Source organism: Dendrobates tinctorius, unplaced genomic scaffold, assembly GCF_039654945.1.
Source record: "Dendrobates tinctorius isolate UK_male_01 unplaced genomic scaffold, ASM3965494v1 ptg000016l, whole genome shotgun sequence".
Classification (NCBI taxonomy): Eukaryota; Metazoa; Chordata; class Amphibia; order Anura; family Dendrobatidae; genus Dendrobates; species Dendrobates tinctorius.
In genome coordinates this window covers 21,393,051-21,407,531 of record NW_027361684.1, presented here as the reverse complement: position 1 = coordinate 21,407,531, position 14,481 = coordinate 21,393,051, and the positions used below count along the sequence as shown (strand labels likewise).

The window sequence follows — 14,481 nt, the reverse complement described above, 5'->3', positions numbered from 1 at the left end:
TGGGGTTCAGTAATGCCAGCTGATCCCCTGCTGTGTGGACGGCAAAGTCACCAGCTCCATCAACATTCAAACCACTACTGATTTTTAACCGTGCCCAACTTAGGTCTCTGGCTCCACTGTCTCTACTATTTCCCCTGACCTCCAACCCCGCCATCTACATCTCTGAAGTGGCGTCAGCACAATCTACACTTGTTCCTGTGTTCCTGTGGCTCAGTCCCATCAGTTTATCCCCTGATGTGTGTCCGGCAAGGTCTCCTGCTCTGTCCACATTCCCATAACCAGTAGTGGGAATGAGGACAGAGCTGGCGAACTTGCTGGACAAACATCAGGGGATCAACTGACGGGACTGAGCACCAGTAACACAGGAACAAGTGTAGATTGTGCTGACGCCACTTCAGAGATGTAGCTGGCGGGGTTGGAGGCCAGGGTAAATAGTAGAGACAGTGGAGCCAGAGGCCTAAGTGGAGCATGGTTAGAATCAGTAGTAGTCCACAACCTCCATAAAAACCGCTGCCCATTGGCCTCTGCATGCGGCATGCGTAATCCTGGGCTCCAACAGTGTCAGTTGGTGTTCAGAAGTGTCGTCTCCACAGAGCCAAACACATTCGTTCGAGTGTTAGTGGGTTTCAGCACTGCCAGCTGTTCCCCTGCTGTGGAGATGGCAAGTCTCCTGCTGCCTTCACCTGCCAAAATCCAGTAGGCCCCAGCCTGCTCCTCGCCTAATCCTGGGCTCCAACAGCGTCAGTTGGTGTTCAGAAGTGTCGTCTCCACAGAGCCAAACACATTCGTTCAAGTGTTAGTGGGGTTCAGCACTGCCAGCTGTTCCCCTGCTGTGGAGATGGCAAGTCTCCTGCTGCCTTCACCTGCCAAAATCCAGTAGGCCCCAGCCTGCTCCACGCCTAATCCTGGGCTCCAACAGCGTCAGTTGGTGTTCAGAAGTGTCGTCTCCACAGAGCCAAACACATTCGTTCGAGTGTTAGTGGGTTTCAGCACTGCCAGCTGTTCCCCTGCTGTGGAGATGGCAAGTCTCCTGCTGCCTTCACCTGCCAAAATCCAGTAGGCCCCAGCCTGCTCCTCGCCTAATCCTGGGCTCCAACAGCGTCAGTTGGTGTTCAGAAGTGTCGTCTCCACAGAGCCAAACACATTCGTTCAAGTGTTAGTGGGGTTCAGCACTGCCAGCTGTTCCCCTGCTGTGGAGATGGCAAGTCTCCTGCTGCCTTCACCTGCCAAAATCCAGTAGGCCCCAGCCTGCTCCTCGCCTAATCCTGGGCTCCAACAGCGTCAGTTGGTGTTCAGAAGTGTCGTCTCCACAGAGCCAAACACATTCGTTCAAGTGTTAGTGGGGTTCAGCACTGCCAGCTGTTCCCCTGCTGTGGAGATGGCAAGTCTCCTGCCTTCACCTGCCAAAATCCAGTAGGCCCCAGCCTGCTCCTCGCCTAATCCTGGGCTCCAACAGCGTCAGTTGGTGTTCAGAAGTGTCATCTCCACAGAGCCAAACACATTCGTTCGAGTGTTAGTGGGTTTCAGCACTGCCAGCTGTTCCCCTGCTGTGGAGATGGCAAGTCTCCTGCTGCCTTCACCTGCCAAAATCCAGTAGGCCCCAGCCTGCTCCACGCCTAATCCTGGGCTCCAACAGCGTCAGTTGGTGTTCAGAAGTGTCGTCTCCACAGAGCCAAACACATTCGTTCAAGTGTTAGTGGGGTTCAGCACTGCCAGCTGTTCCCCTGCTGTGGAGATGGCAAGTCTCCTGCTGCCTTCACCTGCCAAAATCCAGTAGGCCCCAGCCTGCTCCACGCCTAATCCTGGGCTCCAACAGCGTCAGTTGGTGTTCAGAAGTGTCGTCTCCACAGAGCCAAACACATTCGTTCAAGTGTTAGTGGGGTTCAGCACTGCCAGCTGTTCCCCTGCTGTGGAGATGGCAGTCTCTCCTGCTGTCTCCGCATTCCAAAGACAGTAGGCCTCTGCCTACACCCTCCTATTTCCTGGGCTTCAACTCAGCCAGTTGTAGCTCGGAAGTGCCGTCCACATGGAAAGAGATACTTGCTCCCGTGTCTCAGTGGGGTTCAGTAACGTCAGCTGATCCCCTGCTGTGTGGATGGCAGTCTCTCCTGCTGTCACCTCATTCAAAATCCAGTAGGCCCCAGCCTGCTCCTCGCCTAATCCTGGGCTCCAACAGCGTCAGTTGGTGTTCAGAAGTGTCGTCTCCACAGAGCCAAACACATTCGTTCAAGTGTTAGTGGGGTTCAGCAATGCCAGCTGTTCCCCTGCTGTGGAGATGGCAGTCTCTCCTGCTGTCTCCGCATTCCAAAGACAGTAGGCCTCTGCCTACACCCTCCTATTTCCTGGGCTTCAACTCAGCCAGTTGTAGCTCGGAAGTGCCGTCCACATGGAAAGAGATACTTGCTCCCGTGTCTCAGTGGGGTTCAGTAACGTCAGCTGATCCCCTGCTGTGTGGATGGCAGTCTCTCCTGCTGTCACCTCATTCAAAATCCAGTAGGCCCCAGCCTGCTCCTCGCCTAATCCTGGGCTCCAACAGCGTCAGTTGGTGTTCAGAAGTGTCGTCTCCACAGAGCCAAACACATTCGTTCAAGTGTTAGTGGGGTTCAGCAATGCCAGCTGTTCCCCTGCTGTGGAGATGGCAGTCTCTCCTGCTGTCTCCGCATTCCAAAGACAGTAGGCCTCTGCCTACACCCTCCTATTTCCTGGGCTTCAACTCAGCCAGTTGTAGCTCGGAAGTGCCGTCCACATGGAAAGAGATACTTGCTCCCGTGTCTCAGTGGGGTTCAGTAACGTCAGCTGATCCCCTGCTGTGTGGATGGCAGTCTCTCCTGCTGTCACCTCATTCAAAATACAGTAGGCCTCTGCCTACACCCTCCTATTTCCTGGGCTTCAACACAGCCAGTTGTAGTTCGGAAGTGCCGTCCACACGGAAAGAGATACTTGCTCCCGTGTCTCAGTGGGGTTCAGTAACGTCAGCTGATCCCCTGCTGTGTGGATGGCAGTCTCTCCTGCTGTCACCTCATTCAAAATACAGTAGGCCTCTGCCTACACCCTCCTATTTCCTGGGCTTCAACACAGCCAGTTGTAGTTCGGAAGTGCCGTCCACACGGAAAGAGATACTTGCTCCCGTGTCTCAGTGGGGTTCAGTAACGTCAGCTGATCCCCTGCTGTGTGGATGGCAGTCTCTCCTGCTGTCACCTCATTCAAAATACAGTAGGCCTCTGCCTACACCCTCCAATTTCCTGGGCTTCAACACAGCCAGTTGTAGTTCGGAAGTGCCGTCCACACGGAAAGAGACACTTGCTCCCGTGTCTCAGTGGGATTCAGTAACGTCAGCTGATCCCCTGCTGTGTGGATGGCAGTCTCTCCTGCTGTCACCTCATTCAAAATACAGTAGGCCTCTGCCTACACCCTCCTATTTCCTGGGCTTCAACACAGCCAGTTGTAGTTCGGAAGTGCCGTCCACACAGAAAGAGACACTTGCTCCCGTGTCTCAGTGGGGTTCAGTAACGTCAGCTGATCCCCTGCTGTGTGGATGGCAGTCTCTCCTGCTGTCACCTCATTCAAAATACAGTAGGCCTCTGCCTACACCCTCCTATTTCCTGGGCTTCAACACAGCCAGTTGTAGTTCGGAAGTGCCGTCCACACGGAAAGAGACACTTGCTCCCGTGTCTCAGTGGGGTTCAGTAACGTCAGCTGATCCCCTGCTGTGTGGATGGCAGTCTCTCCTGCTGTCACCTCATTCAAAATACAGTAGGCCTCTGCCTACACCCTCCAATTTCCTGGGCTTCAACACAGCCAGTTGTAGTTCGGAAGTGCCGTCCACACGGAAAGAGACACTTGCTCCCGTGTCTCAGTGGGGTTCAGTAACGTCAGCTGATCCCCTGCTGTGTGGATGGCAGTCTCTCCTGCTGTCACCTCATTCAAAATACAGTAGGCCTCTGCCTACACCCTCCTATTTCCTGGGCTTCAACACAGCCAGTTGTAGTTCGGAAGTGCCGTCCACACGGAAAGAGACACTTGGTCCCGTGTCTCAGTGGGGTTCAGTAACGTCAGCTGATCCCCTGCTGTGTGGATGGCAGTCTCTCCTGCTGTCACCTCATTCAAAATACAGTAGGCCTCTGCCTACACCCTCCTATTTCCTGGACTTCAACACAGCCAGTTGTAGTTCGGAAGTGCCGTCCACACGGAAAGAGACACTTGCTCCCGTGTCTCAGTGGGGTTCAGTAACGTCAGCTGATCCCCTGCTGTGTGGATGGCAGTCTCTCCTGCTGTCACCTCATTCAAAATACAGTAGGCCTCTGCCTACACCCTCCTATTTCCTGGGCTTCAACACAGCCAGTTGTAGTTCGGAAGTGCCGTCCACACGGAAAGAGACACTTGCTCCCGTGTCTCAGTGGGGTTCAGTAACGTCAGCTGATCCCCTGCTGTGTGGATGGCAGTCTCTCCTGCTGTCACCTCATTCAAAATACAGTAGGCCTCTGCCTACACCCTCCTATTTCCTGGGCTTCAACACAGCCAGTTGTAGTTCGGAAGTGCCGTCCACACGGAAAGAGACACTTGCTCCCGTGTCTCAGTGGGGTTCAGTAACGTCAGCTGATCCCCTGCTGTGTGGATGGCAGTCTCTCCTGCTGTCACCTCATTCAAAATACAGTAGGCCTCTGCCTACACCCTCCTATTTCCTGGGCTTCAACACAGCCAGTTGTAGTTCGGAAGTGCCGTCCACACAGAAAGAGACACTTGCTCCCGTGTCTCAGTGGGGTTCAGTAACGTCAGCTGATCCCCTGCTGTGTGGATGGCAGTCTCTCCTGCTGTCACCTCATTCAAAATACAGTAGGCCTCTGCCTACACCCTCCAATTTCCTGGGCTTCAACACAGCCAGTTGTAGTTCGGAAGTGCCGTCCACACGGAAAGAGACACTTGCTCCCGTGTCTCAGTGGGGTTCAGTAACGTCAGCTGATCCCCTGCTGTGTGGATGGCAGTCTCTCCTGCTGTCACCTCATTCAAAATACAGTAGGCCTCTGCCTACACCCTCCTATTTCCTGGGCTTCAACACAGCCAGTTGTAGTTCGGAAGTGCCGTCCACACGGAAAGAGACACTTGCTCCCGTGTCTCAGTGGGGTTCAGTAACGTCAGCTGATCCCCTGCTGTGTGGATGGCAGTCTCTCCTGCTGTCACCTCATTCAAAATACAGTAGGCCTCTGCCTACACCCTCCTATTTCCTGGGCTTCAACACAGCCAGTTGTAGTTCGGAAGTGCCGTCCACACGGAAAGAGACACTTGCTCCCGTGTCTCAGTGGGGTTCAGTAACGTCAGCTGATCCCCTGCTGTGTGGATGGCAGTCTCTCCTGCTGTCACCTCATTCAAAATACAGTAGGCCTCTGCCTACACCCTCCTATTTCCTGGGCTTCAACACAGCAAGTTGTAGTTCGGAAGTGCCGTCCACACAGAAAGAGACACTTGCTCCCGTGTCTCAGTGGGGTTCAGTAACGTCAGCTGATCCCCTGCTGTGTGGATGGCAGTCTCTCCTGCTGTCACCTCATTCAAAATACAGTAGGCCTCTGCCTACACCCTCCAATTTCCTGGGCTTCAACACAGCCAGTTGTAGTTCGGAAGTGCCGTCCACACGGAAAGAGACACTTGCTCCCGTGTCTCAGTGGGGTTCAGTAACGTCAGCTGATCCCCTGCTGTGTGGATGGCAGTCTCTCCTGCTGTCACCTCATTCAAAATACAGTAGGCCTCTGCCTACACCCTCCTATTTCCTGGGCTTCAACACAGCCAGTTGTAGTTCGGAAGTGCCGTCCACACGGAAAGAGACACTTGCTCCCGTGTCTCAGTGGGGTTCAGTAACGTCAGCTGATCCCCTGCTGTGTGGATGGCAGTCTCTCCTGCTGTCACCTCATTCAAAATACAGTAGGCCTCTGCCTACACCCTCCTATTTCGTGGGCTTCAACACAGCCAGTTGTAGTTCGGAAGTGCCGTCCACACGGAAAGAGATACTTGCTCCCGTGTCTCAGTGGGGTTCAGTAACGTCAGCTGATCCCCTGCTGTGTGGATGGCAGTCTCTCCTGCTGTCACCTCATTCAAAATACAGTAGACCTCTGCCTACACCCTCCAATTTCCTGGGCTTCAACACAGCCAGTTGTAGTTCGGAAGTGCCGCCCACACGGAAAGAGACACTTGCTCCCGTGTCTCAGTGGGGTTCAGTAACGTCAGCTGATCCCCTGCTGTGTAGATGGCAAAGTCTCCTGCTGCCTACACAGTCGTACCACTACTGATTTTTAACCGTGCTCCAATTAGGCCTGTGGCTCCACTGTCTCTCGTATTTCCCCTGTCCTCCAACCCTGCCAGTTACAGCTCCGAAGTGGCGTCTGCACAATCCACACTTGTTCCTGTGTTACAGGTGTTCAGTCCGGTCAGTTAATCCCCTGATTCCATAATGGGAATGTGTACAGAGCAGGCGACATTGCCGGACACACATCAGGGGATTAACTGACCGGACTGAACACCTGTAACACAGGAACAAGTGTGGATTGTGCAGACGCCACTTCGGAGCTGTAACTGGCGGGGTTGGAGGACAGGGGAAATACGAAAATCAGTGAAGCCACAGGCCTAAGTGGAGCTTGGTTAAAATTAGTAGTCTACAACCGATCTTAAAATTTCTTCAATGCAGCCTCAGCCTGCTCCGTGCTTGTCCCTGGGCTTCAACACAGCCAGTTGTTGCTCGGAAGTGCCGTCTTCACAGAGTAAAACACTAGCTCCTGTGTTTGTGGGGTTCAGTAACGTCAGCTGTTCCCCTGCTGTTTTGATGGCAATCTGTCCTGCTGCCTCCCAATTGACAGCACATCAGGCCTCAGCCTGCTAAGTGCTTGTCCTGGGCTCCAACATCGCCAGTTGCTGCTCATAACTGACTTTGGCACGGGTACTCCCTCCTGCCCAGCTTGGTTCCAGCCCTGCCTGCTGTTTCCGGGAAGTGTCAATGTCAGTTTGCCACCCCAAGTTGCCATGTCGTGTTGCGGTTGGGTTAGCCGAGGCTAGGGTGCCAGCAGTTTAGGTGCTTCCTATGTGGACTGCGGGTTCTGGTAAGAAAGGCTTGTTCCATAGTGCCAGTAGGACAAGCACCCCCTGTAGGACTGTGTGATTCGGTAACTGCGGCCAGCTTGCCGCATGCCAACTTTGCTTTTCAGGGGTAACTTCTGATACCCCTCCGGGTTCCAGCACCGTCAGCTGGTTCTCGTCAGAGCCTTTGGCCTAGGTGCCTCCATCTCGGTATCCGAGTTCCGGCAACGTCTGCTGGTCCTTGGTAGTGCTTTGTAGCACAGGTACCTCCTGCTTAGTAACCGGGTTCCAGCACCGTCAGCTGGTCCTCGGTTGTGCCATTGGCTCTTATTCCTTCTGCTGCCCCTCCGGGTGCCAGCACTGTCAGCTGGTCCTCGCTATTTCCATTTGCTCTTGCAGCTTATGCTACCCCTCCGGGTTCCAGCACCGTCAGCTGGTTCTCGTCAGAGCCTTTGGCCTAGGTGCCTCCATCTCGGTATCCGAGTTTCGGCAACGTCTGCTGGTCCTTGGTAGTGCTTTGTAGCACAGGTACCTCCTGCTTAGTAACCGGGTTCCAGCACCGTCAGCTGGTCCTCGGTTGTGCCATTGGCTCTTATTCCTTCTGCTGCCCCTCCGGGTGCCAGCACTGTCAGCTGGTCCTCGCTATTTACATTTGCTCTTGCAGCTTATGCTACCCCTCCGGGTTCCAGCACCGTCAGCTGGTTCTCGTCAGAGCCTTTGGCCTAGGTGCCTCCATCTCGGTATCCGAGTTCCGGCAACGTCTGCTGGTCCTTGGTAGTGCTTTGTAGCACAGGTACCTCCTGCTTAGTAACCGGGTTCCAGCACCGTCAGCTGGTCCTCGGTAGTGCCATTGGCTCTTGTTCCTTCTGCTGCCCCTCCGGGTGCCAGTACCGTCAGCTGGTTCAAGAGGACAAAGAACAGGAAGACAACCACCAAGATGCAGAACAACAAGAGAGAGAAGACAAAGAAGCATAAAAAAAACAAAGCAGAAGAACATTAAGCATAAGACTAATACTCTGAGCAAATGATATTATCTTATTTATAAGCAGAAGAAGACTAAGCAGTGTATGGGGGTGAGTCCGTTCCTCCTCGTGGTGCCCCTGGAAAAGGCCTGCTGCTGCAGGCCAAACTGAACGCGGACAAATCCTGTTGTAAATCTTTTGTGACAGGCAGAACGGAAGGTGTAAACTTCTAACTTTTCTAGATAACAACTACAGGAATGCCTGACACAAACAAGAATATGATGAAGAAGAATAGGAAGAAGATGAAGAAGTTGAATATGTAGAATAATAATTGTTGAATAAGAAGAATATGAAGAATGTAAGAAAAGGAAGAAGAAGAAGAAGAATGTAAAAAAAGGAAGAAGAAGAATGTAAGAAAAGGAAGAAGAAGAAGAATGTAAAAAAAAGGAAGAAGAAGAATGTAAAAAAAGGAATAAGAAGAAGAATGTAAAAAAAGGAATAAGAAGAAGAATGTAAAAAAAGGAAGTAGAAGAATGTAAAAAAAGGAAGAAGAAGAATGTAAAAAAAGGAATAAGAAGAAGAAGAATGTAAAAAAAGGAATAAGAAGAAGAAGAAGAAGGTAAAAAAGGGAAGAAGAATAAGAAAGAAGAAGAAGAAGACATACATGTCTGGCAAAATATAAATGAGGCTAACATAGTCAATATCTTTGTAACTCCTAACGTCTTTAAAAAAAAAGTTTAATTCCTGCTATTCCTTTTGATTGGGCTAAAACTCTATGGCTTTAATGTCTCCTCCACCTCCCACAATACATTCTACATTATTCTTAGTTGTTTTTCTTCATGTAGAATTAAACTACAAGGAAAGAAAGGGTTTTTTTTAATTCCGATATTTTGGCCCCATTGACTTGCATTGGTTCCCGGTATCGGAATCGGCGATACCGATATTTTTTTTTAAGATCGGCCGATCCATTCCGATCCGATATTTTCAAGTATCGGCTGGTATCGCTCAACTCTACTTGTGACTCAAAGACATCCATTATATTACCTGGGGAAATTGGTGGCATGTAGGTGGATTTACACCCTCCCATAGACGGTTGAACCCTAATCTCCTTCCCAAAACTGGCTTCCCCTTCTGTTCTGTTTTGTATTTACATGTCTTGTCTTGATAGATTTTTAATCTTTGTTTTTAATTTGCTTTTCTTGATTAATTTGTTCACCTGTTTCACACTACTGTGGGAGTGTGAGTCTGAAGCCAGGAGGTGTGTTCACGTGTGTATGCCTTAATTCTCACTTGCCTGCATTCCAGTCTCAGGACCCGTTGAAGCGCAAGTGCGTGAAACGGCCGTTGTCCACCCTCTGTACATTCCTCCCGGGCCAATGCCTTCTAACCAATAAAGAATTTCCACGATAGAACGGAGAATGCCATCCTTTCTTATCTTTTCTACATAATCATAATCTAACTTGTTTTTCTTATCTTTCAGGTTACATCTGGGGGGGGGGGGGGGGGCTTATCTACATCATTACAGAATGTTGTAGATAAGCCCCTGATGGCAGTGCCGGCATCTGATAGAGCTAAAATAGGGTGACCGATTCCCTTTAAAGGGAACCTGTCATCATTTGAGTTACAGCCACAGGCTTTCAGGGCTTATCTATAATGCTGTAGATAAGCCCCCAATCCGACCTGCAAGAGAAGAAAAATGTTTTATTATACTCGCCTGCGGGGCGGTCCAGTCCGATGGGTGTCACAGGTATTGGACCAGCGCCTCTCATCTTCTTGTGCTGCCTCCCTCCTGCTTGCTTCATAGCTTCCCCGGCATTGTGCTCCTGCGCAGGCGCACTTATCTGCCCTGTTGAGAGCAGAGTAAAGTACTGCAGTGCACAGGCGCTGGGAAAGGTCAGAGAGTCCCTATCTTGGGGTTGTTTTGCTGCGTCTCTCTCTGGGTGTTTTGACTGTGTGCAAGGCATCATGAAATCTGAAGATTGCCAAAAGTATTTTGGGTCACAATATAGTGCCAAGTGTAAGAAAGCTGGGTTTGCGTCCTAGGTCTTCCAGCAGAACAATGACCCAAAATGTACATCAAGCTCAAATCAAACCACTGGAGAGTTCTGAAGTGGACAACAATGAGTTTGGATCTAAATCCCATTGAACACCTGTGCAGAAATCTTGAAAAAGTTGGAAAATTCCTTGTCATATCACACACTTGACCCCAATAAAATGAAAAAGCTTACACTCCTCTTCCGTGTCAGCACTCGGTCTCCCCGGGACTGTGGTTTTGTGACACGTGAACCATTCGGCGCTGTCGTCACAGTCCCTGGCAAATTGAACAAGAAGAGGAAGACGGGGATGAGCTGCAGTCTGGACTTCCTCTTCATATGCAATTCAACAAAAGGTGGGGACAGTGATGCCAGCGCTGATGGGGCGCCGGGCTCACGTGTCACAAGAACCGTGGGACCATGAGTGTCAACACCACTGTATTAGTGCCGGCACGGGAGGGCAGTATAAGCTTTAGTTCATCTAGGCCAAACTTTTAGATCAATACGGGGTTGTCCTAGTTGTGGACATACCCTTTAAAATTCTTGTTGGGCGATGGCACCACTCAAATATGAGAGACCTGGAGCAGTTTGCAAAAGAATGGTTGTCCAAAAGGAGACTGAACATGTGGACTTATGAGCTCTCACTCTTTAGCTGGAGTCCTATTAATATCCGAATTATGCAGGCATTCTGACATGGATTTTCAATGTAAATACACCAGTCTCATCAGGGAGATCAATTTAATGTATATGGTTTAATTTAACTTTTGTAGCAAATCTGCTAACCTGCCTAAAGGTATGGTAAATGGTCACTCTCGGTCATATATTGTCCAGCATAAATGTAGTAGTCCATAAGCTTGGGTCTGTTGACTGATCTGAGCACCATAAACAGCTGTCTGTAATGTAAATGTGGATATTGATCAATCCCCATCACTAGCTGGGCGAGACAATTCATCTCACTCAGGCATACAAGTAAAATGCTAATAGTTTCCTGCCCATGAGACTTTCACCTTTATTTTATTCACTATGTTTTCCAGTGTCTATCCAAGAAGATGTCTTCGATCTTTCAAAGTGTTGGTTGGAGGAATCACGATGTATTGGAAAACATTGATGAACAGGACAGTCCTCAGCCTGACAAGTTCAGAAAAAGGCCGTCGTCCAGCTCTCTTAACACAGTGCGCATGTCCCTGCGGAAGAGGATGCCGCTAAAGCCGGTGGAAATCAACATAAATGCTGTCCCTGACTGGAGCAGAGTGGGAGTGAAGGAGAAGCAGCGCCCCCTACAGTCCATGACAGTTACAGCTATGAACATGTTTGAAGCCATGTCAAAGGTAAATATTGTAGGAAGTTTTCTAAAGGTACTGTCACACTTAGCGATGCACCAGCGATCCCGACCAGCGATATGACGTGGTCAGGATCACTGGTGCATCGCTAAGTGGTCGCTAGTGAGCTGCCAAACAGGCAGATCTCACCAGCGACATAACAGCGGTCGGGGGTCGTTACCTACCTGTCAGACGAGGCGATCCTGACGTCCTCCCGCCCGCGTCCACGCATCGCTCGTCGGCGCCACAGGAAGCCAAGCAGGAAGCTGACGACGAGAAACGGTCCAGGATGTTCTCGCGCGATCAGCGATAGCCAGCGGGGGAGCCGGTCGGAGGCAACTATCACATGTAGCGATATCGGTAGCAATATCGCTGCTACATTACAAAATCGGTGACGTTATAGCGATATTGCTAGCGATATCGCTTAGTGTGACAGGCCCTTAACCCTTTGACTGAGGAGAACTTTCCAAATCTCTCACTTTATGTGGTAACAGCTTTGGAATCTTGCAGCATATCCCATTGACCTTTTTTGACACATTGTACTTTATGACATTAGTAATTTTAAGGCAATGTTTTGCATTTATTTGTACAAATACCTGAAATTTGATGAAAATTTTGAAAAATCAAAAATTTCAAACTTTAAATACTTTTACAATTTAAACCAAATTGTCATATCACACACAAAAAGTTAAGAATATTTTCCATATGTGTACCTTACATCAGCATCAGTCTCCAATGTCTTTTTATTTTGTTAGGTTCGTAGTTTTTAAGGTTATATGTAGACTGAACTCAATGGACTTCAATCTGTGACCTTACATGTTGATTGACCCAGAGGAAGGCAAATACCCCATGAGGTTGTTAGAAGGTTTAAAACAGACTGACACTCAATGTCAGTAGAGGAACAATCAGAATGGGTTAAGAAAAAAATCCCCTAAAATTATACTCTTATTTGAAGATATTTAAAATTGAAAAAATACCCCAAACAAAACAAACCAAAAATTATTGCAAAAAACTTATTCAGTGCACATGTTTGTTTGATATCCCTCAGCAGTTAGAAATGGGCTGTCTGCATAGTGACAAGTGGATATCATGCAAGTCATTGTCTGATCAGAACTATCAGCCAAACGTGGATAAATAACCAGAATGATTCAAAAAGGACATGAACATAAAAATGCAAGGTCTCATTAGCAGGATACTTCCTGCTATAGAGATGAGTTACAGTGGAGGTTTGTCCTTCACTCCAAAATCTGAGGACAGGACTGTGGAATCTTTAAGCCAAACATCCCAATTCCCATTTTATTCGGTCGTCCATGACCGCACCACCTGAGAGAGGGGATCCGCCCTCCAGGAACAGGAAATCCTACAGATACATAAGGGCGGCACCTCTCCCACGCATCAGTTGGTTTCCTGTTCCTGGAGGACAGTATTCCCTACAGATTATGCCATCATGGATGAAGGAATCCCCAGGCCGGCTGTCCGACTCGGGTAGCGGGGGGGGGGGGCTCTCCTACCTTGGGCAGTGCGGAGTCCCCTGGAAGCGCCACGGTGGCCCGTCAGTGTGTGGGGCAGGTGGGAGCGGGGTCCGGTGGATGCTCGTCTCCTGCGCCGGCGGGTAAGTATGGATCCTCCCCCCGGTCCTTGGTCCTGCTGGTGCGGTCTCCCTTCGTCCAGGCCGCGGTCGGGTGCGTGCTGCTGTGCCTCGGTGGTGTGCGGGGAGGCGCTGTGCGTGGTCGGGCGCCACCATGGCGCTGGTGGCCTGCGTGTCCCCGCGCGTTCGCTCAGACCGGAAGTGTCGCGGGGGCGGGGCCAGTGGCGCCGGACCGGAAGTCGGATGCCGGCTTTTTCTCCCCGTGCATCGCCGGGCGCAGCGGCGCGGGCGCCGACAGAGCGGCAGGGGTGGGGGGGCGGCGCACGGGGTGGGAAGTACCCATGGACGTCGGGGAGAAGGGGGGGCGAGAATCAGCCCCTGACCATGACACCTGTGAACCCGGAATGCCGGGGGGAAGAAAAGGGCACAGAAGCACTGCAGAGCGGCTTCAGCTCAGGTGCAGGAATGGACGAGCCGGAAGCTCCCGTGGCCCAGCTGGACCGAGAGCAGGAACGTATCTCAGAGAGGTCCCAAACCAGCTCCCAGCAAAAGAAAAAACGAACTGGATCATCCGGCCATAGAAGTTACTCCAGGCCGAAGGATCCAGCTTGCCCCCCCCCCCTGCGCCTTCTGCTCAGGGTAAGAGATCTTCGTGAATGTGCCCTGATGCAGTGTTCCCCTTATGTTTTCCTCCTATAGGGGAACAAATGCGCTGACAAGGCAAAAAACAGGGAATGCGCCCTTTGCAAATGCCCCTTGCCGGATGCCTGCTCTAAAAGGCTGTGCCAGTCATGCAGACGGTGGCGGAAGAAACCCCTGACTTCGCTACAAGTCTAAGGGAAATTATCAGGATGGAGGTTAAAGCCCTAAAATCCGTACCCCAGGGGGAGTCGTCTAGGAAGAGAAAGAGAGCAAGTTTCTCAGGGTCAGGCTCTTCAGCTGACCCTAGAGGAAATGAAGACTCCTCAGAGCCCTCCACCTCCACGTCTGCGTCCTCTTCAGAGGAAGACGCCAGTTGTTTCTGCCTAGGTCTGGAACAAGTGGACAAACTAGTCAAGGCAGTCAGGGCTACCATGGGGGTAGCGGACACAAAACCAGAACGGTCAGCACAGGACCTAATGTTCGGGGGTTTAGACCCCAGGAAACGCAAGTCGTTCCCGTTAAATGGCAAGGTCCAAAATTTGATTAATAGGGAATGGAGGAAACCAGAAAGGAAAGGCTCCCTACCACCAGCTTTTAAACGGCGATATCCCTTTGAAGACCCTGTGGTAAATAAATGGGACAAAGCCCCGAAATTGGATGCAGCCGTGACTAAGGCGTCCAAAAAATCCGCTATCCCCTTTGATGACATGGTCTCTTTAAAGGATCCGCTGGATAAAAAGGCGGACTCCTACTTGAAAGGCACATGGGAAATGTCAGCTGGCGCCCTGAGACCGGCAGTAGCAGCTACCTGCATCCATATCTATGATGGTCTGGCTGGACCAGCTGGAAGCACAGTTAGAGGACAGAGCCTCGAGGGA

At 50.8% G+C, this 14,481-nt stretch overlaps 1 protein-coding gene across 3 annotated transcripts in view; it reads left to right on the top strand.

The window, feature by feature from the left end:
- Positions 1-14,481, top strand: part of PIMREG (PICALM interacting mitotic regulator) — a 59,995-nt gene that overhangs the window by 15,291 nt on the left and 30,223 nt on the right. For all 3 annotated transcript variants that reach the window (XR_012228896.1, XM_073565569.1, XM_073565570.1), the window contains exon 2: positions 11,089-11,382. Coding sequence is in view for 2 of the 3 variants with exons in the window: in XM_073565569.1 (XP_073421670.1) it covers positions 11,089-11,382 (294 nt within the window). In the remaining variant the exon portion in view is untranslated. The remainder of the gene's footprint in view (positions 1-11,088; positions 11,383-14,481) is intronic.